At 41.8% G+C, this 23,536-nt stretch overlaps 1 protein-coding gene across 13 annotated transcripts in view; it reads right to left on the bottom strand.

Annotated features, from left to right (window-relative positions):
- The window catches only part of citb (citron rho-interacting serine/threonine kinase b), a 58,992-nt gene that overhangs the window by 2,738 nt on the left and 32,718 nt on the right, over positions 1-23,536 (bottom strand). For 4 of the 13 annotated variants that reach the window (XM_088301929.1, XM_088301910.1, XM_088301920.1 and 1 more), the window contains 27 exons: positions 23,026-23,223; positions 22,879-22,932; positions 21,159-21,356; positions 16,141-16,334; positions 15,471-15,606; positions 15,276-15,380; positions 14,922-15,062; positions 13,927-14,046; positions 11,525-11,756; positions 11,130-11,300; positions 10,966-10,989; positions 10,020-10,175; positions 8,385-8,565; positions 7,952-8,040; positions 7,753-7,857; positions 7,162-7,331; positions 6,820-6,864; positions 5,855-5,935; positions 5,630-5,765; positions 5,414-5,553; positions 5,231-5,323; positions 4,418-4,526; positions 2,635-2,763; positions 2,211-2,291; positions 2,064-2,142; positions 1,819-1,992; positions 88-376 (listed from right to left, as the gene is read on the bottom strand). In XM_088301929.1, coding sequence (XP_088158055.1) covers positions 88-376; positions 1,819-1,992; positions 2,064-2,142; positions 2,211-2,291; positions 2,635-2,763; positions 4,418-4,526; positions 5,231-5,323; positions 5,414-5,553; positions 5,630-5,765; positions 5,855-5,935; positions 6,820-6,864; positions 7,162-7,331; positions 7,753-7,857; positions 7,952-8,040; positions 8,385-8,565; positions 10,020-10,175; positions 10,966-10,989; positions 11,130-11,300; positions 11,525-11,756; positions 13,927-14,046; positions 14,922-15,062; positions 15,276-15,380; positions 15,471-15,606; positions 16,141-16,334; positions 21,159-21,356; positions 22,879-22,932; positions 23,026-23,223 — 3,630 coding nt within the window. The remainder of the gene's footprint in view (positions 1-87; positions 377-1,818; positions 1,993-2,063; positions 2,143-2,210; positions 2,292-2,634; positions 2,764-4,417; positions 4,527-5,230; positions 5,324-5,413; positions 5,554-5,629; positions 5,766-5,854; positions 5,936-6,819; positions 6,865-7,161; positions 7,332-7,752; positions 7,858-7,951; positions 8,041-8,384; positions 8,566-10,019; positions 10,176-10,965; positions 10,990-11,129; positions 11,301-11,524; positions 11,757-13,926; positions 14,047-14,921; positions 15,063-15,275; positions 15,381-15,470; positions 15,607-16,140; positions 16,335-21,158; positions 21,357-22,878; positions 22,933-23,025; positions 23,224-23,536) is intronic. The other 9 variants (XM_088301948.1, XM_088301955.1, XM_088302009.1 and 6 more) reach the window with 9 other exon arrangements.

Raw genomic sequence — 23,536 nt, 5'->3', positions numbered from 1 at the left:
TTGTGTTGCATGCGAGTTTAAAAGACCCTTATCATGCAATAAGAACATGCGTGTTGGTCAGACGATAACAGACCAAAGCAAGAGTACCTTGTTAACAGGAGCAAGCTGTGTGCGCACAGAGCCAGCAATGAGTCGGTTGTTGTCCCCGAATCGTCCAGGTGATCTCTCCCTGCGGCTGTCCAGCACCCTGCCGGGTGACTTCTCCCTGTCCAAGGGGCGGGCCGGAGACTTGTCCCGCCGGAACTCGGTACGCCCCTCTCGATAGCGGTGGGGAGTGCTCGGCTCTCGATGCAGGCCGTCGTGACTGCCGGGGCCAGATGTCAAACGCTTGGTGATGTGCTCCGAGTAGGTGGGAGGGCCTCTCTTGCTGGGACTCCTGGAGAAGCCCAGCAAAGGCCGAGAGTCATCTTGTTTTATATAACAGTAATTTGCAATTCATTTAGTTGAGGGGTTTGTATTAATAACTACATGAAGGAGGAAAAAGGGTCAGGTGAAGTGTGGGCCTTCATTTTTTTTTGTCTGTATATTTGATCTAATATTAATGCCATGCAGATGGCATTAATATTGCGTGTGGATATTTTCACTCATGCAGGCTATTTCATTCCCGAGACATGGAACTCATCACAACTAGACTGTTGTGGTTGTATTAGAAGATGTTTTGTCTCTCATCAGTTCATGCACAAGTCATCCGGACAGCCTTATATCAGTGGAATTTCACATTTCAGCTTTAACCATCACGTTCTTAATAATGTGCACTGAAATGCACTTTACACACGAGATTATGATTGTTTACATAAAAGATAGCATATTTATGTTTTAAAAGGCTTTTTAATTGAGTTCTTTTCTTAATGTGAAAGTTAGTTTATTGTGACTTTTAGAAAAATGACCACGTCCCACATAGTCGCCCAGAGCCGTTGACAATGATGATCAGGTTGTGCCTCTGAACAGCAGATGGCACCGTTGGTCTGTCAAAACTAAACGTGAAGTTTGGAAGCAGTGGGGCTACTTTCAACCTTCAGCTTTTCCTTACACTATTTTTGAAGGCTCAAACTTGAAAGGGGACATATGGTCGGGTCTGTGGAGTGGTTGCGCACCCATCAAGCGTGAAATTAAAGAATCAAAAGAATCTTTTATAACTATCTGAAAATATGTATGAGAGCAAGCCGCTTTGCGATTCCACTGCATTGTTGTGTGTCTAGTGAGTGAGACTAATTTACATATACAACGCTACAGGATCCAGAGTCACTTTCAAGCAATGGCCAAAGTCCAAATGTGGTTACATTTCTCTGTGATGGCTTTGCGCACTAAAGTTCAAACGGTGGTAGGAGCTGCATTGAGTTTTGTGAACAAGTAGCATTAGCTTATGATAAGCGACAAGCACTCAAATTGCTCTGTGAATTGATGGCGATGTCTCCTGCACTACAGACAAAAACTGCACAGCAATTGACAATTGGAATTAATCTGTGTGGTGCCAACTCCATGAGGGAAATCTGAATCTATGCCATTTTCATTGGGACCCTCTTGTGCTTTGCAAGTCATGGACGCTTTTTTTAAGAAGCTCTAAGATCATCTTCTAGTTGTCATGGCAACAGAATCCATACTGCCATTGGCACAGCATTACGTGCGGGTGTAGAAGGGCATGCTTATTTGCAGAAGACAGGCCCTCATGCTCTAACAGCCAGCCAAAAACGTTTTGTATAATGTGCAATCATTGTTGAACCTTGGCAAAAGTGTGTTACACGTGCGAGTATATGGTGACCTGTTGCATTTCAAGCATGCCAGAGCAGAATGTCACTATACAAGCAAGGAGTGGCTGACCCTCTGCTGGAGCCGGTCCTCTGCAGCTCTCCGGACTCTCGGATCAGGCTCCCCTTACAGCAGATGACCCGCAGCTTGTTTTGGTAGGACGAAGCCAGATAAATAGCACCGGAAGAGATGGCTGGGCCCAGATAGCGAGGGCTGGGGATGTCCAGGTGGGCCAGCACCGAAGGACTGCAAACACGACGGTGTGGGAAATGAAGGTCCAATGTGAACTTTCAACTAATATAATAAATGAGACTCACCCCAAAGCGGCGTGACCCTGAATCTCAATGACATCCAGTGAGTTGAAGTAGGTGACAAATAGGTACGGCTCTCTGTAGGCTGCATCACACAATCAGAGTTATTAAGATAGATGATAATAATTATGCAGCTTCATAAAGCGTATTCACCAAAGGACAAAGGCAGGCGACTCCACTTGATGTCCTCAGTGCGACTCCTTCGACCATACGTGTCCACAAACACTCCAAACTCTGCAAGACAAAGAAATGTAAAAATGTCCACTCGAACGTTTAGTGTGCATGAGTACGTGTACGAGTACGTACATGGTTACGTCCAATCCCGTTTGAATCATGCAGTTATGATATAAAATTACCCACATTGACGAAGGTTGAAGTTTGCTGTGACTTCCTATTCAGTTTTGCTGACTTTGTGGATTATTTCTAGTTGTTCTGTTTATTATTTTTGTGGAAGGTATTACTTTAGTATTAATTAGTGAAATGAGGGGCAACCAAGTCCCAGTGTCCCATACTTTCAAACAAAAGAACATTTGTGTATGTTCATGTTCCCTTTGGACTACAAGGCTTTTTGTCCCACCATGAAAACACAGCAGGTACTCCTCCTTCTGCATGCTGCTGGCCACCTGCATGATGGCGATGGGGAAGCTGTGGGATGAGGCAGCAAACACAGCTGAGGCTAGCGATATGTCGTTCTTGTCCAGGAACTCTGCGGCAGACCAAATAAAGGACATGGCTTAAAAAAAGATGTCTCCTTTTCTCTATATTGTTGAAAAGATTCATGCATCTAGAATACATGTGTCATCTTCAACAACGCTTATCCTGTGCCAGAGACTAAAGTCATCAGAAATAACAAAACACCAAAATCAAATGTAAGAAAACTGCTATATAGTATTTGTCATCATTAAACTGCACCTCGTTGCCACATTTGGGACCTCATCTTCAGAACCTTCTTGTGTAATGTAACTTGAATTGGCTGGTTTCCTTGACGACAACAGAGTGGCCAAGAGACGGGTCTGTTTTAACTCATATTTTGACAGTAAAGGCCATTAACAAATAAACTTTGTTTCCTGCGCCATCTCATGCTCTCAAAGAAGCAGGACTGGCAACTGCATGGGCAGGAAGCCAACATTTCAAAGGAGAGACAAAAACTGCAATTTAAGCATGACATGGCAGTCACGCGCACAATTGCTCACACATGACTTTGATCGATGTTTAACATGGCAGCGTTTTATGATTCACGTCATATTATATCCTTCATCATTGTGCTATGAGAAAGGAGTCTTTGCATTTCACAATGGCATGCTCAGATTTTAACTGAAGCTCAGGTTGCAGAGGGACTTGAGATCATAACTTATGTTGGCAAAATGAACTACCGAAACCTAGAGGAAATTAATGCATGTGGAATGAGTGCAGATGGAAACAATTTTCCTTGGGGGGAATGAAGACCAGTTCAGGTTGTGGCCGGCCTCTCAGCCATTATCAACTGGGATAGGCTCCAGCTCGCCAGAAAGATGCATGGATGGATGTTTTAATTTGTAATCACCATTTGTTTGCTGACTGTACATTAGAGGTTGATTAATGTGGGATTAGAGTCAACTTTCCCTTTAATCATGGGAATGAGACAGTACATGATAAAAATTTGAGGGGAGCAGACGGGAGTGGAAGGATATAAGGATATACAAAGTGTTGTTTTTTTGTTGTTGTTGATTTATTTTATTTATTTATTTATTTTTTTACTTTGGTCCGAAAAGGTTATTTTCTGTGGGAGTGGGATGGGATGGGAAAATCCACTCCCATGTCAACCTCTACTGGACATTCAGCTGAAAGTTTAGAGCAGGTGTCACCAATGTGGTGCCGTGGGCACCACACGGGTAGCCAGCGGGCCTGTTGTTAAAAAATAAATAAATAAAAAAAACTCACCAGTGATTAACCAATGATACTGGCAAGAGTGCAATATTAAAATTGCCATGATATTGTCATCGGCATGTTACGATATTTAAAGCAGCACATCTACGTAAAAAAAAAAACATACTTTTTCCGGCTTCAACTGAACACAGTCTTGTGAACTACAAGTGCATAGACTATGCGCCGCTCAGCCAAGATGAACACATGACAATAAAACGACTGGCCAAGTCACTGCTGTTACTAAGTACAAAAACACAATATTGTGATTTCTTTTCTAATATAATAACATATAAGGGTAGTTTGAGCGACTCTTCTTCAGAAGTAGGTATCTAACTGGTAGCCCTTTGCCTTAATGTTTCTGCAAGGTCAGTGGCCCCTATGAAATCAGCGTTTTCCAATGTATCTATTCTGATTTATAGTAAATGCAAGCATGTGAAGAAGAGTTTCCTAATGACCTTCAAGTACAAACTGCTTCATCTCAATCTCATAGAACTTGTTGGTGCCAAGGATGATGCTGTAGCTTGTCAGGTGGATGCAGCTGCAAGGCTCCAGAGTTTCAATTTCCTGTGAAATGAAGATATTTTTGTTGAAATTCCATAACTTTACAGTTGCATCATGAGCACAATATTGCAGATCTCCTCCAAAATGTTAGTCAACGGCGAAATCCAAGAGTGAAAGTCTAGTTGAGAAGCAAGAGCGCTATGAGATGGTAAAGTGTCATTCAGAGGGAGAACTCCTTCTCGATTCAGGGGAAATAAAATGATAGACTGACTCAACAAATTCTAACCTAATTCTATTTGCTTCGAGATATTTGCAAATAAAGAGCTCTATTTTCATGACAGGAGAAAATCCGACGCACGCGCCTCTCGTGTATCAGTGCGGAGGTGGGTTTGGTCATTTCAGACAGACAGCCGACTACATGGCCAATCAAACCATATCCTTTCATTTCCTTTAAATATGGCATGATAGTTGGGCATGAGGGTCTCAACAGCTGCTCTGTGAAGTGGGCACTTGGGATGATTTAAAAAATATAATACACAGATTCAGATGGTTTGATGCCGGCTTTTCATACATTTATGAAATACATCTGACATTACCACCGGTGTCCATGAAGCTCAGAATCTGTTTGCCAGTGACCCGATCAAATTAATCAAAAATGGTTCGCCCAACTGCATCAGTGTCTAGAAGTTGTCTGAGCAGTGGTAAGTCGAGCCGATATTCCGCCAAAAAATTGTCAGTGTGCAGTGTGAATATGGAAGCAAGATCACCTTCCGAATGCAATATTTGCTGAGATTGTCATTGTAACGTAGAATGGTGATCTTGTTCGGCATTGCAGCACAAATGCAGGAGCCATTGTCTATCTGTGAAGACAACACAGACACATGCATGTCATGTACAAGTCCAGTCACATTTCTCCAATTTATGCACTCATTGCTCGAGCGAGGACGTACTCTGCCGGCAGCAAACAGATGGCATCCCTTCACCGTCTCAAAGATGTACGGAGCCAGCTCGGACTGGCCGGGCAGGTGGCACTGGGTCAAAGACTGCTTCACTCGCTTGATCTCAAGCAGGCACAAGGCCCTCTCGTCCCCTGCAGCACACATCTCGGTGATTAGTGCGTGCCGCTCACCAGTCTATGCAGCTGTTAGCAGAGACCCAGTTCTCACCAACAATCATCAGCAGTTTCTCCATCTCCTTGATGATGTGGATCTGAAAAACTGAGCCCAGGCCAGGAATGTGAGTCAGGGAGTTCTTGATCACGTTGAGGGCATAAAGACCTTCCTCCGAGCCCACCAAGACTATCTGCAAGCACAGTCAATTGCATGCCATCACCATGCGGGGTTTTAATACGAAACATGTGACAGTGTAGTGAAATGCAAGACGTAGGGTACCTGATCTGTAAGTGGAAGGGTGCAGTTGATATCGAGCCTGTCGTCTCCTTCCAGCTTCAGGAGAGAGTTTCCTAAGAGCTTCTAAAATCAAGAAGACATTGACGGTCAACAGGGTCACTCGCTCAACAAGATCTGAGGGAGGCGGAACCGAAGGAACGCCACGCCTGCAAGGGGGTTGGGCAAGTGAGGAAAGGCCAGCAGTGACATGCAGTTTTTCCTAAATAGATTTCAAAGTTTGCAACCTCTGACATTTCCTCTCTACTGTACATATTCTGGATGGAAACAACAGACCTACACAGTATTGTATTTAACAAATTACATCAAATAAACCTGCCTTTATAGAAGAAAAAAACCCTCAGTTTTTCCTTTGCACCTCATGGTTCAACTGTCAACCTTTACTGTGCCTGGAGGTTCGTTTGATAGAGCACCACCAATAAAACAAACTCCATCACATCGATCAGAAATTTGAGCCCATTTATTTGTAATTGTGACAAGTTGTAGTTAATGAATGTGCAAATGAAACAAAAAGTGGTAAGAGCTTGAAAAATCTACATTTACTGAGCAACATCTATGTCTCTTAGTTTGAATGATGCTGCCTCGATTTAAAAAGTGTTGCATTTTTAAAAATTGTGTATACATGCCACTCAGCACTCCAAGGAAGTCACTGTTACAAAATGTGATTGAAAGCATGCAACAGGGGAGTGTATGGAGTTAAATTGGGGTAAGTTCTCAGCACAGGAGCACTTTTTTTTTGTTTGTTTGTTTGTTTTTTTCATTGGATCATAATGATACAGTTTTCACAAGAAATTATATTGGTGAAGTGAGAGGACAGTGAAGGTGAGGAAGGAGGAGGCAGCTCGGCTGGGGGTAGGTTTGGGTGAGCTAACAACCAACAGAATGAGCTCAGAAAGGAACAGAAAGGAAGTGTGAATGTCGAGAAGTCTTGTGTCTGCACTTTTTTTTACCTGGACCAGAGGAGACAGAACCATTTGTCTTTTGGACACAGCAGCCTATTTGCGCAAAGATACTCAATGAAATGGGCAAAATCCAGCAAATCAATAAAACATGCCCGTATCATGAGGCAGGGTTATGAAAGACAAAGAAAGAATGAGGGAGAGAGATGGGAAAAAAGATGACAATTAACGACATAGAAAAGTGAAACAGGAAGTTATCCAAAAAGACAAAATGTTAAAAACTACATAGTCACACTCTCATGAATGACCTCCATTAGTAGCGATCACATCCAGAAAAAAAACGTTATCAGCTTGATGGGTGCAAGTCAGCAGAGTGCAGAGATTAATACTCACTGCATCTGCCTCAGACTTTTCCCGAGAGACTCGCCCACCCGCCACGACAGATTCCATGACCGCCACCCAGCGCTGCTTGTCGGGGAAACTGGGAGCCATGAAGTAAACGGACTGTCCAGGCCAGCAAGGGGCGTGGCAACGAGACTCCAGCTTCAACACATAAGGGACATCTGATAGAGAAGGATGACAAGCACTATAATCAATATTTGAGTTGACTTCTTAACAAGGTTAATATAGTTAAGGAAAACTAGAAAATCCGCATCCTTTGTTTTAAATTATTGTTTTGGGGTATTGCTGTACATCTGTACAAGAAAGAAAGTCAGCTGTTTGACAATTTTAGGTTACTTTATTACACAATGCATTTTTTGTCATCTAGCACTTGACAAATGCTCCAAATTAATAAATACTACTACTAAAGCAAACTAAACTAAGCTGTTACAAAGCATTTAAATAAATAATTAATAAATCAAACGCACTTCTGAATGAATTCATTTTAAAAAACAAAAGTCGACACTAAATAAAAACTATTATGGAAAATACCACCCTATTGTAAACATGGTTCCCTGGTAAATGTGAAGGATTACGTAATACCTGATTTGCCTGTGTTGGGTAGCTCAGTGGCCCCAACAGCCCCGTGAACTTCGACCTCTCCGTCAGACATGCACAAGTCAAACTCCTCCAATGGCTTGATTGAATCTGAGTTGAAACACAAGGTGCCAGACTCAAGCACAATGAAAGAAAGTCCTTCACTCTTAAAAGCTAAGTGACATTCAGCTGAACATCAAGTCACCTTCTCTGGGTTCGATCTCATAGATGGACACTTTAGTCCCATCGAGGACCACATATTTCTTCTCCCAGCCTTGGCCTCGCTTTCCATTTCTGCAAAAGCAGGAGCACAAGGCTTTCATGTTGAAACAGGCCACCAGTTGATCCATCAACACGTTACTCACAAAATACTGGATGGCTGGCATTTGTCGAGCAAAATATTTTAAAATTTAATATATTTAATATATATTTGTAATTTATTTTTCAAAACCTTCCAGAAACATTTTCATTCAGGTACTATTTGACAGCACATGATTGCAGCATTAGGGCTTGCTTCAAATGGGAGCATTTCCATTAGTTACAGTAATTTTGTTCCATTGTCCTTTTAATACATTCTTTGTACTCATCCTTTTTATTCCACGACTAAGTGAGTGAGTGAGTGAGAGACCATAGTTAACCTGGGCTGCTTCATCCATCCCTCCAGGTGCATGTGACCGCTGGCATCTTTGAGCTGCTGGCCTGAAGAGTTGCCTTTCTCCCGACACAAGCCTTCGGACAGATGCAGCGAGCAGTCGCTCGACATGCCGCATGTCGCTGGAAGGCACGGGGAGCATTTTGGATGGCACAGAGCGTGACATTCTGAGGGAGGGAAAATATCACAAAAACAGCAATGGCATACAAAGTTGTGGCTGCTAAAAATCAATGAGCGTGGTGTAATAGCGATGTAAACAGTATTTCAACAATACATGCCACATTGTCTTTTATAACTTTCTTATTTTTGAGTAAGGATCAATTAAAGTCACTCAGAAATTATTACATTGACCCCATGTGCCCTTTCTGCCCATCTCCCGCAAATCTGAAGCACATTCTGGTAGGCTGTAAGACTACACAACCACGTCCTCAAGTGCCTGGCAGCTTCTGGAGACTAAGCAGACAAAATCAATGCACTCCCGCATCCACCAGCACATCGTACACCTGCAAGAGAGTTCATTGCACTTCGAACAAAGCCAACCAAAGGCCAAAAATCCGACATTGGCCAACTCTGAAGTTGGTCGCAGATCTGAACCACAGGCTCTGCTTCCTTTTGTGTGCGTGTGCGTGTGTGTGTGTGAGAGAGAGAGAGAGAGAGAGACAGAGACAGAGAGACAGAGAGATAGACAGACAGAGAGAGAGAGAGAGAGACAGACAGAGAGAGACAGACAGAGAGAGAGAGACAGACAGAGGGAGAGAGAGAGAGAGAGAGAGAAAGAAAGAAAACACTACTACACATCTCAGACCAGACCTCATGCTCAGGTCTGACTACCATTTACATCATAGAGCTCACTGTTCTGTTCTGGGTGGCTGCTGTTGAGGAGGCCTTCGAATGCAGGAGCCCTAAGAATGCCGAACTGGCAGCTGATGCTGAGCAACATGGATAGAAAGCCAGGGTTTGCACAATGCATGTTGGCTGCAGAGGCTGTGTAGGCAAGTCTACCACCAGGCTGCTTAAGGATTTGGGGATTCAAGGCCAAGCCCAAAGCCAAACCATATGATCAGGTGCAGCTGGTAGAAGAAGAAAGACCCCTCCAGGACCCCAAAGTTACAATCAGAGGCACAAGGGGCTTGAAAGCAGAACCTGAGACGCCATATGTTGCCGATCAGCCCTCTGGAGGTGTTGTGGGCCTATTATTGGAACACCAAGTAAAGAAGAAGCCAACCAGATGACCTCAATGAAGCGTACAACCCCAACCAGTCCCACCGTCAACACACACCACTGCAACCTTGAAGCCACTCTGATTCTGACATCCTAACCACTCATGCCTCCGGTGTTATGTTCATGTCAGGGATTGTTTCTCCTAGTACTAAAACAGAACTGTTAACAAAAATATTTCTTTGATACTTTTTTTTATTTCATTAGTATTCAATAATTATAACAACCTAATGAGCTGGGTATAAATAACCCAGCATTTGCTCTGTCCTTTTTGGACGCAGCAGCTTCAAGAGTAGTTTTCTTGTGACGTTACACACCACCAATCTCACAATCTCACCTGTCCACGTGGTAGACAAACAAATACTGTTCACATGATGGGAAACTGTCTAGAATTGGCACTTACCGAGACAGGTGGCAGCTTGTCGACCAAAGTGCACTGTATCCAGGCAAACAGTACACTTGGCGGCGCGCATGTTGAGTCCCACCGTGAAGCGGTGAGCGGAGTGGTGGTGCACCCTCTCCCTTTCCCTCTGACTGTCTTTCATTCGCCGGCTATATTCTGAATACAATAAGGGCAACAGGGTCACAGTGAAAGCAGGTGTCTTCACTACGGTATATCTTGTTCTGTCAAACGCTCGACACATCATGCCATAGCAACAATGAAATCAGTTCAACAAAAAAGTGGTTTCAAACGATGTTGAGGAGCTAAAAACTGAAACTAAAATGTTAAAAGGCTTAATTCATCCTTATGCCCATGGCCACTGGCTGATGCATTTAAAAGGCATTATGCAGGCAATATTAGATTTCAAAGGTGTCTCGATGTGATCCAAATTACTCGAAAGAAAATGACCACTATTTCACTGCAGCTTCACTTTGTTCTTTGTACTTTTACTTTACCTGAAAGTGTTTCCTCTGCGAATTTTGTGTCCATGTATTTGCAACATCTAAATCGATGCAACTTTGATCTAATTATACAATAATTTGCCCAACGATGTAACTGAATAATACCTTTATATTGGGATTGATTATGTGACACAAAATTTTGTGCATTGCAAAATTTATCCTGGCAAGTGTAGTACGTGAAGCTTGAGTGGGATTGTAATAGGTTGATAAACACTGTGGAGTTCCGCAAATTTGACTTGCTAAGCTTCAACAACCAAGATAAAAATGCTGCAGATTTTGAAAGCTGTGCATTGCAAAACTGAAAATGTACTTTTGACCTGCTGGGACGAGCCACTTTGTAGACATGCACAACTTTGAAAAATCTGGCCTTTTGAGGAATGAGTGAGGCAAAAGGAGACGAGGGATAAGAAACCAAACTGCAGGAATCATGAATTTGGGAAACTTACTTTCAAAAGTGACCCTCCTTCTTTCTGTAAGGTGTGTGAAAGAGAAAGGATCGTAAGAGAGCATGCTTTTGTGTGTGATTATATTGGTGTGCAGGAAAGGGCCTGTATATTTCGAATATGGCGTTGCAGTCCAATATAGGCTTCTTAAATGAAGATTTTATCACCTCCTGACTCACCCTCAGGTGTTGCAACCTCCTTCCTGCGACCCGAGTTGGATGCTACCAGGCTTGGTGGGACTTGTTGGTGATCGGGTGACTTCACCATGGCAGACATTATCATCTGTTGCCGTGCCGTCGCTGGGTTTGTGGAGCTGCTATGATCCTTGTATTGGAGTGCTAGGATGGAAATGACTTCTTGTTTATAGCATTGATTCTCCCGGAGCAGAAAACTAAACTGGCTGCTATTTATTGCATGTTGACTCGCCTCTTTGCTCTTGTTAACATGAAAATAATCATTTCAGTCTCAGTTGCTACGGCAACAGTGTGGAGCAAAAATAAATGACCTAATTGTCCAATGGACTTTTTGTGCTTTTCCAAAACAAGAGATGACCTGTTCCTACCTTCCTCTCTAAGAGATCGCAGTTCTGCTCTCATTTTCTGAAGCGCATCCTCAAGCTCAGAACAGCGAGTTCGCTCTTTGTCAAGGGCTACCTTCATGTCACTGTACTGCAGGGGAACTGGCTGGATGGAGGACACCGGGGAGACCTGACCCTGACTTTGCCCCTGCGCCTGGGCCTGTGCCTGAGCTGCCATAGCAACCAACAGGTCCTCTCTCCGACGCCCAAAAAGACCCTGGTAGGATAAACAGAGCAAAAGGGCATGTAAAATGAGAACAGAGAGAAGAGGAAAAGGTTCTGTCCAACTATTTGATTCATAGTATGTTATTGTGGATGTGCAGAAACATTAGTGGGAGTTCTAATGGCCACTTATGTATGAAGTGACTCACCCAACGTTGCTCCTGGATTTCACCTTTCTAATTAAGTAATTACCATTTTTTTCATTGAAGGTTTTTTTTTTGCATACATAAATTCAAGTTTGAAAGCTCATGAATAAAGAATTCTATTAAATCAGTTGATTCAAATTCAAATAAGACTAGAGGTAATGAGTTCTTTTCCCATCTTTCTTTTATGTGGCCCGTGAAAGTTTGCCACTGTGACACTATGCACAAACAATAAAATTTAGGGGCATTTACTTTATGTAATAATATTATTACAATAAAATACAAAACAACTTTATTTATATAGCAAATTTAACAACTGTTAGGGTTGTCACAGTTCGTGCACAATTTTTAGATTCACATTATTAGGTATGGAAAAAAGAGTTTACAGAGTAAACATACAAAACATATTATTTACATCAGGGAAAGAAAGAAAACTGGCTAGCCACACGACAACTTGACTGCGCAAGCAAATACAATGTAGCTCAACCTGTGGCTAGCGGAAGTCATGGCTCGCGATATGCTTTCAGCAGTTTATCAGACGTGTTAACTGTTGTGAACATAAATACCATTTCTGTCTATTTATTGCATATTAATTCAAATTGTTACTTTTGCACTCTTCATCGGGCATTTACTAAAAACATTAACTATTGAAGATGCACTAACCGAGTTAAACTTTCCTTGATACTGTAAACAGTACATCTTTTATAGTTTGTTAGTTTTAAAACTTAATTTCACTAAATTGTAGCAGCCATTTCTACACAAGTCACAAGCGGACTGCTTTGTGGACATCTTTCAAAGAAGACCAGGGAGTCTGGTACATCTCCAAGACAGGGGATGAGGATGTGAACATTACAATGACATGTACACCTAAATTGACCACCAGGCACACAACATAGCCTTCGACAGATTAGGCTTCAACGGAGGAAACCCCACATGGGGAGCCCTCGTCATGTTGACCACTGCTGAACCAGACTCTTTTCTTTCAAGAACTTCGCTGTTCAATTTCTTTTTGTTTCTTTCTTGCTGCACGCCAGCCACTCCATTCTTGTGGCCTGGCCATTGCTGGAAAAGCAACAGGAGAACAGTTTGAATCACGCCCTGAAATTCATCTGCTAGGTGGGAGGCAGCGCGCTCTGAGGACATCTCACCAGCGTAGGTTCAAATTTTGCCGCACACTCACCACAACGGCCGCGAGACCACATTTCCTTTTTTTCTCTTTATTTTTTTTACCCTCAACTGACCGCATCTCTGCATTTGGTGCCAAAATGTTGACCAATTGTGAATTCAACAATTGCAGAATTTCTAAGATTGCGTACAAATTGGGTTGAAGTGGTGAGTCCCACATTTGACTAATAGAAAATTGCCATCACCTTGTGCAAAGGCATTTCTTTTTCGTTATTTTTCTTATTATTCTATCCTATCAAGTTCTTTTTGCTCCATCTTTGCCAGTAGGTAGTTTCCCTTGTGTTTTTTTCCTACCTGTTCAAATTCCCATGTAGAGTAGAAAACAATTGTGCACATAATAAGAAATGGGTTGTGGCGGCGTGTGTTTAATTCAAAGTTATCAACCTCTAAGACAGAAAATTCAAACTCAAAACTCTCCAAATGTAGCTGGATTCCACGAAGGACTGATTTATAGAGGTTTTTCCTCTGTTATCCGTTTAAAATAATCCCGACACAGACATGGTGCCCCTAGAGGCTTTCAACAAGTGCATGCATTAAACATCGCTATTAATTAATGTGGACTGACCCAATTTACATTACAAAAACTCCACCAAAAGACATGCATTTTTTTTTCCATACTGAACGTGACCTGCCCAACAAGTTTGGTACCAAACTTTGATTTGTGATGTACTCTCTCATGCCATCTGAGGGCAACAGAACAGCAATCTGGCTCACAGTGAAAAAATATTTGAAACCCGTGCACATGAAATGAGTACACTTTTTTCTGAAAGGGTATTGTCTGAGCTTTAAACGCACATTTAAATACAAAAGTTAAGTGAATTTTTAAAGTCATCTGACCTTTTTCTTCTTCGAACCACCATGGGCCTGAGCTTGGAGGAAGTCTATGAGCTTCGTCTGCTGGGTGATAGTCCCCTCCATTTTCACCTTCTCATGGGAGTACACAGCCTGCAGGTGGAGCTAAGTGAACATCACTACTGCCGTGAATTTCTCCTCAAATACTTGGCTTCATACAGAGAGATAATGCAAACATGACTGAAGACCAACATTGGAGTGTATGTTTGTGACACAGAACATGCTTTTGAAGTTCAAATAAAAGGGCACAATAGAAATCAGGTAATAATGCTTCAATGATCTGTGCTGAAGTCACAGCAGCCGATAACAGTAATGATAATGCCACTCGTAGGGTTGAACCATGCTGTTGTTTCAGATTTCAGCTGCAATGGATTTCCATGTGAATGTAATCTTCCCAAGGCCTTCAAAATCAGTAATGCTCGCCGATAACCTTGAGCACTGTCACTGTTTCTTTTGCCAATCCGATTTCAAATTCATCCTCCGTACTGAACACATTATTCCATTTAATAATAAGAGATATGAATTGTATTTCATGTAAATTGTCTACATTTTTTGACAGTTTATTAGATAAGTAGTTATTCTGTACTGCTCCAGATTATGTTCGTGGCAGTTACTTTATAATGCCGTTTTGAATAGTATCGATGGTTGCAATAATTGCAAAGTGATATTGGTGGTATGAAGAGAGGGATTAGCTCTGGTAAATCCCCAGTATTCTCTTAAAATACCAAATGCATGGCCTTCAGTTGATTCACTAATCTGTATTGAATGCAAAATACATAGAAAGAAAGAAAACAAGTCAAAATCCTGGATCTGGTGCCCCTCGTGAACTTTGTAGACGGGACACTTATCAGTCAAATACACTGAATGGTGACCACAAGATTTATATAGCATGGGATTTATAGACTCTAAATTTGCATATAGACTTTGGTTTACAGTATAGTAAGAGTGTGTATACTCCACTCCAGTATATGTAGCAGCACCTGGATGTTCTCCAGCTGATATTCCAGGTCAGTTCTCTCAGTTTTCAGCAAGTCAGTCTGGTCCAGGGCATCTTGCAGGCCTTGGGTCAGACGAAAGATATGGGCCTTCTGAGCATCCATCTGCTGCTGAAGCTTCTCTTGCTACCATAGAACAACAGATGGCACAATATCGCATTTCAATACTTTTAATTACTAACATACAGCAACGACTTTAATGAGTGTTTGGTGACTATTTTGTCAATTTGTATGCAAAAGAAATGACACCATCAGCATGCTGTTAGAATATGTTATGCTAATAACTTAATTATGTCATCAAAGATCTGTGATGAGAACGTGTGAAAACACTGAATGGACCTCATCCAACAGCCGCTGTTTTAAATCTCTCTCACTCTCCAGCTTTTGCTGCAAACTATGCGCATTCATCTCCAGCATGGCATGCTTCTTCTCCAAATCATTCAACTGCAGGACAGAAAATAGGATGTGTTCATTGCAACATATGCTAACCACAGAGGGTGTTAAATACTTCTGCTTCAGTGCAGAAACACTCACAGTGTCTGCAAGGCTCTCAGCTTTGAGTTTCTGGTCTTTGAGAATCTGCTGCACCGCCAACATCTCAGCTTTGTGCTCTTTAACGGCCTGTTCCACAGCCTGACGGGACTCAGAGCTGCGCTGCTCAGCACGGAGTCTGAAGGACACAATAAAACTATGTGTTCGAATTATGTTTTTCTCGCTCAAGTACGGTATATTTCGAAAGAAGGTGACAATGAAAATTACATAAACATTTAAGTTCTCTTTCAGGGTTGTGTGAGGGTGTTTTAATTTGTGTAGCAAAATTGCCTTGACTTGCCCACATTTTGATACATTCCGTTTAGATCCAGAACACCAACAGATGCTCCGTTGACAGAATAATCCTTTTGCATCCAGTGAGTGTAGGTGGCGGCAAGCAAAACATTAATAGCAAACACTACCCACCAATGCAGAGAAGGTCACTTATTATTCTTTCTAAATATGTAGCAGGTATTGTGATTACATTGGATAGATCAAGACTGATTGCAGCTGGTGTGACAAACTAAACCTAAATAATGGATGCACTGAACCAGTCTTAATATGCTTTCCACTTTTCAAAGTTTTAATGGGAAACTGTGTTAAAAGTGGGAATAGAATACAATTAAACCTTGAGTAAACTGTGTAAATTACAGCCAGCGTTTTTTCTACTCACCTGTTTTGTTTCTCAGTGTCCAGCATTCTTTGCACCTCCCTTGTCCTCCTCTCAGCCTGGTTCTTCTCATCTTCTAGTGTTGCCCTCCAAGCATCCCACTGTCTCTCCTTCTCCAGGAGTTCATCATTTAATGTCTCAAGTTCCAGGACTTGTTCCTCCAACATGGTGCATGTGGTCTTCAATGTTTCAAGGTTCTGAACAAAAGTGGAGACTTGGGTTATATCATGCGCTTTGATTATTTACTTTCTTCACAAAAATAATACAGAATTTGGATTGACACTGACATTACAGTACAACTAGGTCTGCTCAGTGTACTGGTAAGACACACCCAAAAAATATAAATAAATAATGTTTTTTTACCCATTAGTCGCACATACCGTATAAGCGACACTGAGGGATCACGTTTGAGCAGGGAAGATTTAAATGCTGATCCTAAGCCTTTAACATTGGGTCCATTAACTTTCCAATCATAGATTCATCATTTAGTCGTGGAAAAATTGAGGAACATTAAAAAGAAGCAAAGACTAGATTGGTAATGTGATTCTCCTAGCACCAAAACCCCCACAAATAAGATGCATCTTTGTTAAAGTCGTAGTTAAAACTTTCTGCTTTGTAGTTTTGAGACAGGATGTTTATTATTGCCGCAGTAGTTTGTTGCAAAACTGAATTGCCTGATAACAGTTTCTAAAAAAAAAAGTCTTTCGTTTATGCTTACCCACAGACAGCAATAAAATTCTGTTCAACACCATAGTAAGGTCAAATCACATTAATAAACATCTTGTTACTTTTCTCCAACATTGGATCACTGTGTTCACTAATTATTGCTTACTGGTTGAACCAACTACAAAATGGAAAGCCTAGGAAAGAAAAAAAAACGTTTTGGCAACATGTCACAGTGAAGCTGACTTTAGGCCCCAAGATGTCATGATATCCTTCAAAGTTCTTGCCTCAATCAGTGCTTGCCCTCTAGAGTTGCGGTAAACAACAGTTTTGGGGAGGTCTCAGTGAAAAAGGTGCCAAAGGAGTTCAGCAATGCCCTTTTTAGTGGGTCATAAGACCTTTAGGAGGAAACAGCTGCCATCACTGGGGCCAAAAGGTTGAAAAAAAAAAACTACTGACATGGATGAGTAGATGATTTAGCCATCAAAATAAGTCATTCTCTAGTCTAAAAGTATATAGCATCAAATTGTATTATAAACTCGTGCAAATATCAGTTGGTTTTGTAAAATGATTACAGAGCAGAATTAGGAAAACAAACGACAAGGACAGTAGGCAGGTTTTAGGATGGTCCAGCCGAAGGAATCAAGTCCAGCTGTGCCATGATGATGATGACTTGCCGTGATTCAATCAAAACTGTGCTCACAGAGTATTCCACATGATAATTATTCAAGATTATGGAAAAGAATGGTGGAGGCATTTTTCCATAGCATTCATTTACAAAAAAAATATATGTACAATGGTGCTGGGCCTAAAATAAAACCTCAACAAACACAAATGATTCAAGTCCATTAACAAACAGGACCAAAAGTCATAAATGTTGTTCTGAAATAGCATCAATACCTGTGTGGTGTCTTAAATAACAAAGTTTGACGCAAGACATTTTTCTTTTTGCATCGCAAGGCCTACACAAAAAGCTGTTCTTAAATGTTGCGGGATAAATATAGCCTGTGCTGGTCTTGCAGCATCACCACAGCTCTCTGAAGTCCAATGCTTCCACAGCTGACACGACCTGGGAGTGATGGGGATGACACATCCCTCCCTCCCACACACCACCCTATCCCTCGTCTATTCCTTCCATTGCTGGTTACACAACAGGCAGGACTGAGAGCGCTACTGGACGCCCACACACATCCTCCCACAGGAGCGGTGCACACATCGCACAGCCTCCTCGCTGTCTTGCCGCTCAGCTCCAACCGGAATATTACACATTGGAATACAGAATTATTCTGCTGCCTGATTTACACTTTGCACTGTCAGAGCTGGGAGAGATGTCTTGGTCTCCTGTCACAGGTTGTGCAGATATCACATAATGCATGTTAGTGAAAACCCAGCGTCTGACTGGCTATGAGTGGGAGGTGGGAAGAGAAAGCAGACTGAACTGAAAAACCATCGGTGGCGGATATAAATACATACACACTTTTCTTCTTGGGGTAATTCGGTACAGAATAATCCAAACCATCAGACTACAATGTTGCTTGACTACAGAACAGTTGTCGCTTTACAGCAATCTATGAGAGTGTCCTCGCAATTATCGTATTTTCATACATTAGAGAATGTGGGTGGGATGTTTGCAAAAATGATGAGAAATCTCACTTAAACTGCTGTCAATTAAATTCCAAGAGGAGATGGCACAATAACAGTAGCACATCATTAAGAGTATAAAATAAAAAAGTAAAAAATAGAAGGTTGAAAATTGGTGTTCAGTAAATAATAAAACAAATATTTTACAATATGAAATCGGCTTTGGTTGACTTTAAAATGCTGTCCCATTTATAGGGAATATGCAGTCGGGGGATATGCAGCACACCTGAGTACATATTTGCATTGCATTCGCCAATCATCCCAAAAAGCTCATTCTCTTTTTACTCGTGACACTTTGTTGTGTGCGTGCGTGTGTGTATGTTTGTAGGTGCCTGTGTGTGCGTGTTTGTGTCTGGGTCAGGGAGGGTAGTCAGAATCCAATTGGCCTAGTTGGGGACAACCTGGGCTTCTCTGCCTAAGCTACTGCCCCCGCGACCCAACCCCCTTGTGTGGTATAGAATGGATGGATGGTTGGATGGGGACAATCAGATGCCATAATTATAGTCTGATGGTGTGATGCACCTTGGGCGGCGTCTCCATCGCTGGGAAAAAGAAAATAGGCTTGTCATCAATGAACGCCAATGCAGATGTACAAAGATGAGATACTGCGGTGGCCTCGCCATAAATCTGACCTTAACCCAACTGAACAAGTGTAAAATTGCCAACACGTCCTTGTTCCCACTTGCTTCAACCATCCAACCCACCTGAAATACGCCTCAACATTAAGTCTTCCAAGAAGATCAAAAGATTTGGCAAAATGTACTTGGTTGAAACACAGCTGTAAGAGCCATATTGAGGAATGTTTTCTAATTTGGAATTCATTATTATTATTTAAACATTATTGAGATGCATAATTGTATTTTATGAAGGAAGAAAATTTAGTTTAGCATTGCGTGTCTTAGAAACGGTATTGATTACCTAACGAGCCACACGTGAGAAGGTAGTCATGTGACATGCCGTATAAATAGTAGTCATGTGACGTGCCTAAAACGCACATTCAGAAGGTCGGGTGGTGGTGACAAAGTTTTTCTGACCGACGCCAAGCAGCGACTTCAATCCTCGACGCAAGCAGCGACTCCAACAACGACGCCGATCAGCGAACTCTGACAGCCACTGTGACAGCCACACCACCGACGCTGGTCAACGAGCGCCGACAGCGGCAACCACGATCAGCGACCTCAAGCCACATCGATCAACGACCTCGACCACGTCATGTTTGAGTTATGGAAATATTAGTAAACTTGTGAAACGAAGATCCTGAGTTGGAAGTTTTGTCGCGTCAGGCTAGTTATTATTCACCCGCTCCTACAGTGGCAAGTAAACCCGAAAGAGTTGCCACTACAACAGCTATCTTATTTCACAAACAAATGCTGCTTATAAATGGTAATTAATGATTTACAAGCAGTGTTGTTTTTGTCGACAATGATGAAAATATTCCGTTAACGCCCCTTTTTTTCATGGCTCTTTGATGACAAAAACATGACATGACATGCATGCATTTTTGGAGACGAGACGAGACAGGACAAAATTGTTAGCGTGTGGTCCATCAGACGTTCAAAATTTATGACATCCCTTCCTATTTTATATGTAATCTGTCTTTCCAAAAAATTCCGATGTTGGTGCAACCTATCCGACGTTTGGGCACGCCCGCCACCAGGACAGCAAGCAGAACACACGCACTGTTGCGCACACCAGCACAACAAAACACGACCACGTCTGCGGTCATTCGTCTCGGCTCTCACACATCATCAAAACTAGTCTACTACAAGTCTATGCTTTTAAAACGTTTTTTTTTTTATTTTATGTTGCTTCAAGTGAAATAAAGCCACACCAGTTGTCAAATAAAATGTTTTGGTTCTCTGCTTATTTTGAAGCAATACGCATTGATTCCACTGTTTCCACTTTATTATTTGTAATGCATAAGCCTTAACAGTCCACCAGAAAGTCATTGCAATTGGGTGGAAACCTTGTATGCCTATTTTTAACTAAAACGGGCTAAAACATTTTTGAGTAAATCTAGACTGAAACTACCACAAATAGGAATGACTAAATGTGGTAAAAACTAATAAGAATTTACATCCAAATGACTATGACTAAATCTAAAATGCCTGCCAAACTGTTTACTAGAAAAGATAGTTTAGAAACTGTATAAATGCAATAGACATGAGCATAGTTCCAACAGAGAAATACATTGTTGTTTTATGTTTATGGAAACACCTTTGATGGTTTTGTTATAACATTCCAAAATACAAATTTCTACCATCCTACTTTGAGGCAACCATAAGTGGAGGCGACAACTCTCGTGCTATGGTGAGTAAAGGATGGAGCGAGACTGCAGTCCAGTGATAAAAAAAAAATAAATGTACCACTCAAAATGTGTCGCTTTGAAATTAACAGGAACATTGCAGGACACGGAACGCAAAAAAGACCCCCATTGTTATCCTGTATTGAATTTGATGGGTTACCCAATGTCACATGGCTTCCTCACAGGTAAAAATAAAATTGACCAATCTCAGCTGTAATGTTGCTAACTAAAATGAATTGGCTGACTGTCAATGTGGCGTATTGCTAAAACTACAATTCAAACGAGAACATATGATGAGCACAACCCTAAAATGCATTTATATTCTTTATAGCGGAAAATCATTGAGAAATACCAATAATTCCACTGCAAACTGCAAAAATAATTACAGCGAAACCAACTAGTAGCACCTTACCTGTTTTTGGTTGTTAAGGTGCATCTCACGGTCAGCCACCTCTCGACGAAGCTGGTCCACGTCCTGGCTAAGTTGCAGTCGGTCCTCTCGCTCATCGGACGCTTCATCCAGCTGCTTAGACAGGTAGAAGTTCTGGCGGTTCAGCTCAGCATTCTCCTGAGTTAGTGAGGTCAGCTGTTCCTCCAGGTCAGTGATCACCTGTCAAAAGTTAAGAAGACTGACATTTTACCAGCAACACAAAAACATGCAGCGCTTTCTCAACAGCTGCATCCGTAACCAGTCTTCGGGGTTTAAATCAGAAATATAACAGCCTCATCATTTCATCAGCTAATCATGTCTTCCTACTCTAATCACCAAGCTCACTCTTGCCACCGTTTGAGTCTGATGAAGGGGCATGTTAAGAACCCCCCCAATAAGCTCTCAGGAGAACGGGCATATATTCAAGGGAGCAGGGGAAGGACATAAGAAGCAAATCTTGTACATGCATAAATGAGTTGTCTGTCGTGTTTCGACTCAGAACATCTTTAGTATACATCACCTGCACACTAGCCACCTTTGTGGGTCTCCATCTGGTGACTAAGCAGCTGAATCTGTGTTTCATTTGTTCTTTCTATTTTCAGTATAATAGAAATATGTAGTAATAGTAGAAGAAAAAGAAAATCTGGTGACTAAACTACAATTACAAACACTACTTCTCATTTTCATTGCAGTGAAGGTCATTGTGCTGAATGACACCATATGGTATTATACAGTGGCTATAAAACGTTGACACGCCCCTTTTCAAATTGAAGCTTTTTGTGATGTGAAAAAATAGCCTTGTCAGCCCCGCTTTCAGCTCGCAAAAAACAGCCCCAAAGCATGACAGATGCCACCACCACTGTAGGCACAGAGTCTTCTTTTGCTGATGAGCACTGTTGCGTTTGCGCCACATACACTTTTGGAAATTATTGCCAAAAAGCTCAAAATTGGTTTTAATGGACCAAAACACATTTTCCCACATGCGTTTGGGAGATTCCAAGTGTATTTTATTAGATGAGGCTTCCGTCTTGCCGCATATACCGACGTCTGCGGAAGATGGGAGATCGTTGTCGAATGTACTAAACATCTAGTACTTGCCAGGAATATTTGAAGCTGCTTCAATCCTGCTGTTGAAACCTGGTAATCTCTGACCTATTTTATTCTGGTCTTTTCATCACTTTTGGAGGGTTGACCAGTTTTTGGTCATATCACCGCACCACTTGGTGATGATTGTCTTCACTGTGTTGAATGCCTTGGCAAAAGTGTGTGAATCCTCCTGACAGATACCTTTGAACTATAAGATCTGTCTGATTCCATAGAAGCACTCTTGGCCTGTGCTCAAAGATGCGATTACAAAATGTTCAGAAAAAGCCTACTAGAACAGCTGAATCCATTTGGGGTTAATCAGCACTTTAAAGGGTAGCAGCCGTCCGTGTGCATAGAGGTTATACAACCTTGAACAACCACATTGCACCAGTTGTGAATTTTTACTTGCGCTCAAATATACATATATCTTTTAATTGTTATCCAGGTTATAGATCATATTAATGATGGGAAAAACAGAACAGGGCTTTATAGGCTTTTTTTTTATATGCACTGTATTACTTCAGTATAGACACGTTAACATGCACAACAATAACTTTGATCAGTAGATGGCAACCCGTATATTCATGGAAAGATGGAAATATATTGTGCTGCTTACCGCACAGCTGTCCCTCAAAGCATCATACTTTCGTTGTATCTCATCTCTGTGTGCCTGACAGATTTGACAAGAGAGAGACAGTCACATTCCAGCACCTGAGTAACATGGCATCAAAAATAGTTTCCTCCATTTCCATTCATATCTCACTCTGAGCACGGTGATCTCCTCCTCAGCCTCAGCAGTGGTCTCTTCGAGCTCAGTCTTGGCATGCTGCAGTTGGCTCTCCAAAGCGCGGCGAGCCGCCTGGAGGTTGGTAATCTGCGCTTCACGCTCTTGTAATGACAGTGTTACCTCTGTCACCTGCCGCTTGATCTCCAGCTTCTGTTCCTCATGTTCCAGTCCAATCTATGAATTCAGATGGAGGGAGAATCCACATTCAGGGAGGAGAACCATGACCGGAACATGTTTTGAAAGGGGCATTCGCAACATTGCCTTAAATAGTTACTGTGCATTCATTTCTTTCATTGTTCTCAAGATCCCAGTAAGACATTAAACATCAGTAATGAACTGGTAAAGGTGAAAATAGAATTTCTACTTTTTGTAACCTGTCAGGTGCCCAGTGTCTATACCCGTAAAACACCCAGCATGTTAGGTAAAGATGCTGATTCAACCAGGAGTAAAAAATTAAACCACCATGAAATGTGTTACCAGGTTAGCT

Source organism: Idiotropiscis lumnitzeri, chromosome 1 (genome assembly GCF_059441095.1).
Source record: "Idiotropiscis lumnitzeri isolate Australia: NSW breed Sydney's pygmy pipehorse chromosome 1, RoL_Ilum_1.0, whole genome shotgun sequence".
Classification (NCBI taxonomy): Eukaryota; Metazoa; Chordata; class Actinopteri; order Syngnathiformes; family Syngnathidae; genus Idiotropiscis; species Idiotropiscis lumnitzeri.
This window is presented reverse-complemented; position numbering and strand designations above follow the sequence as displayed.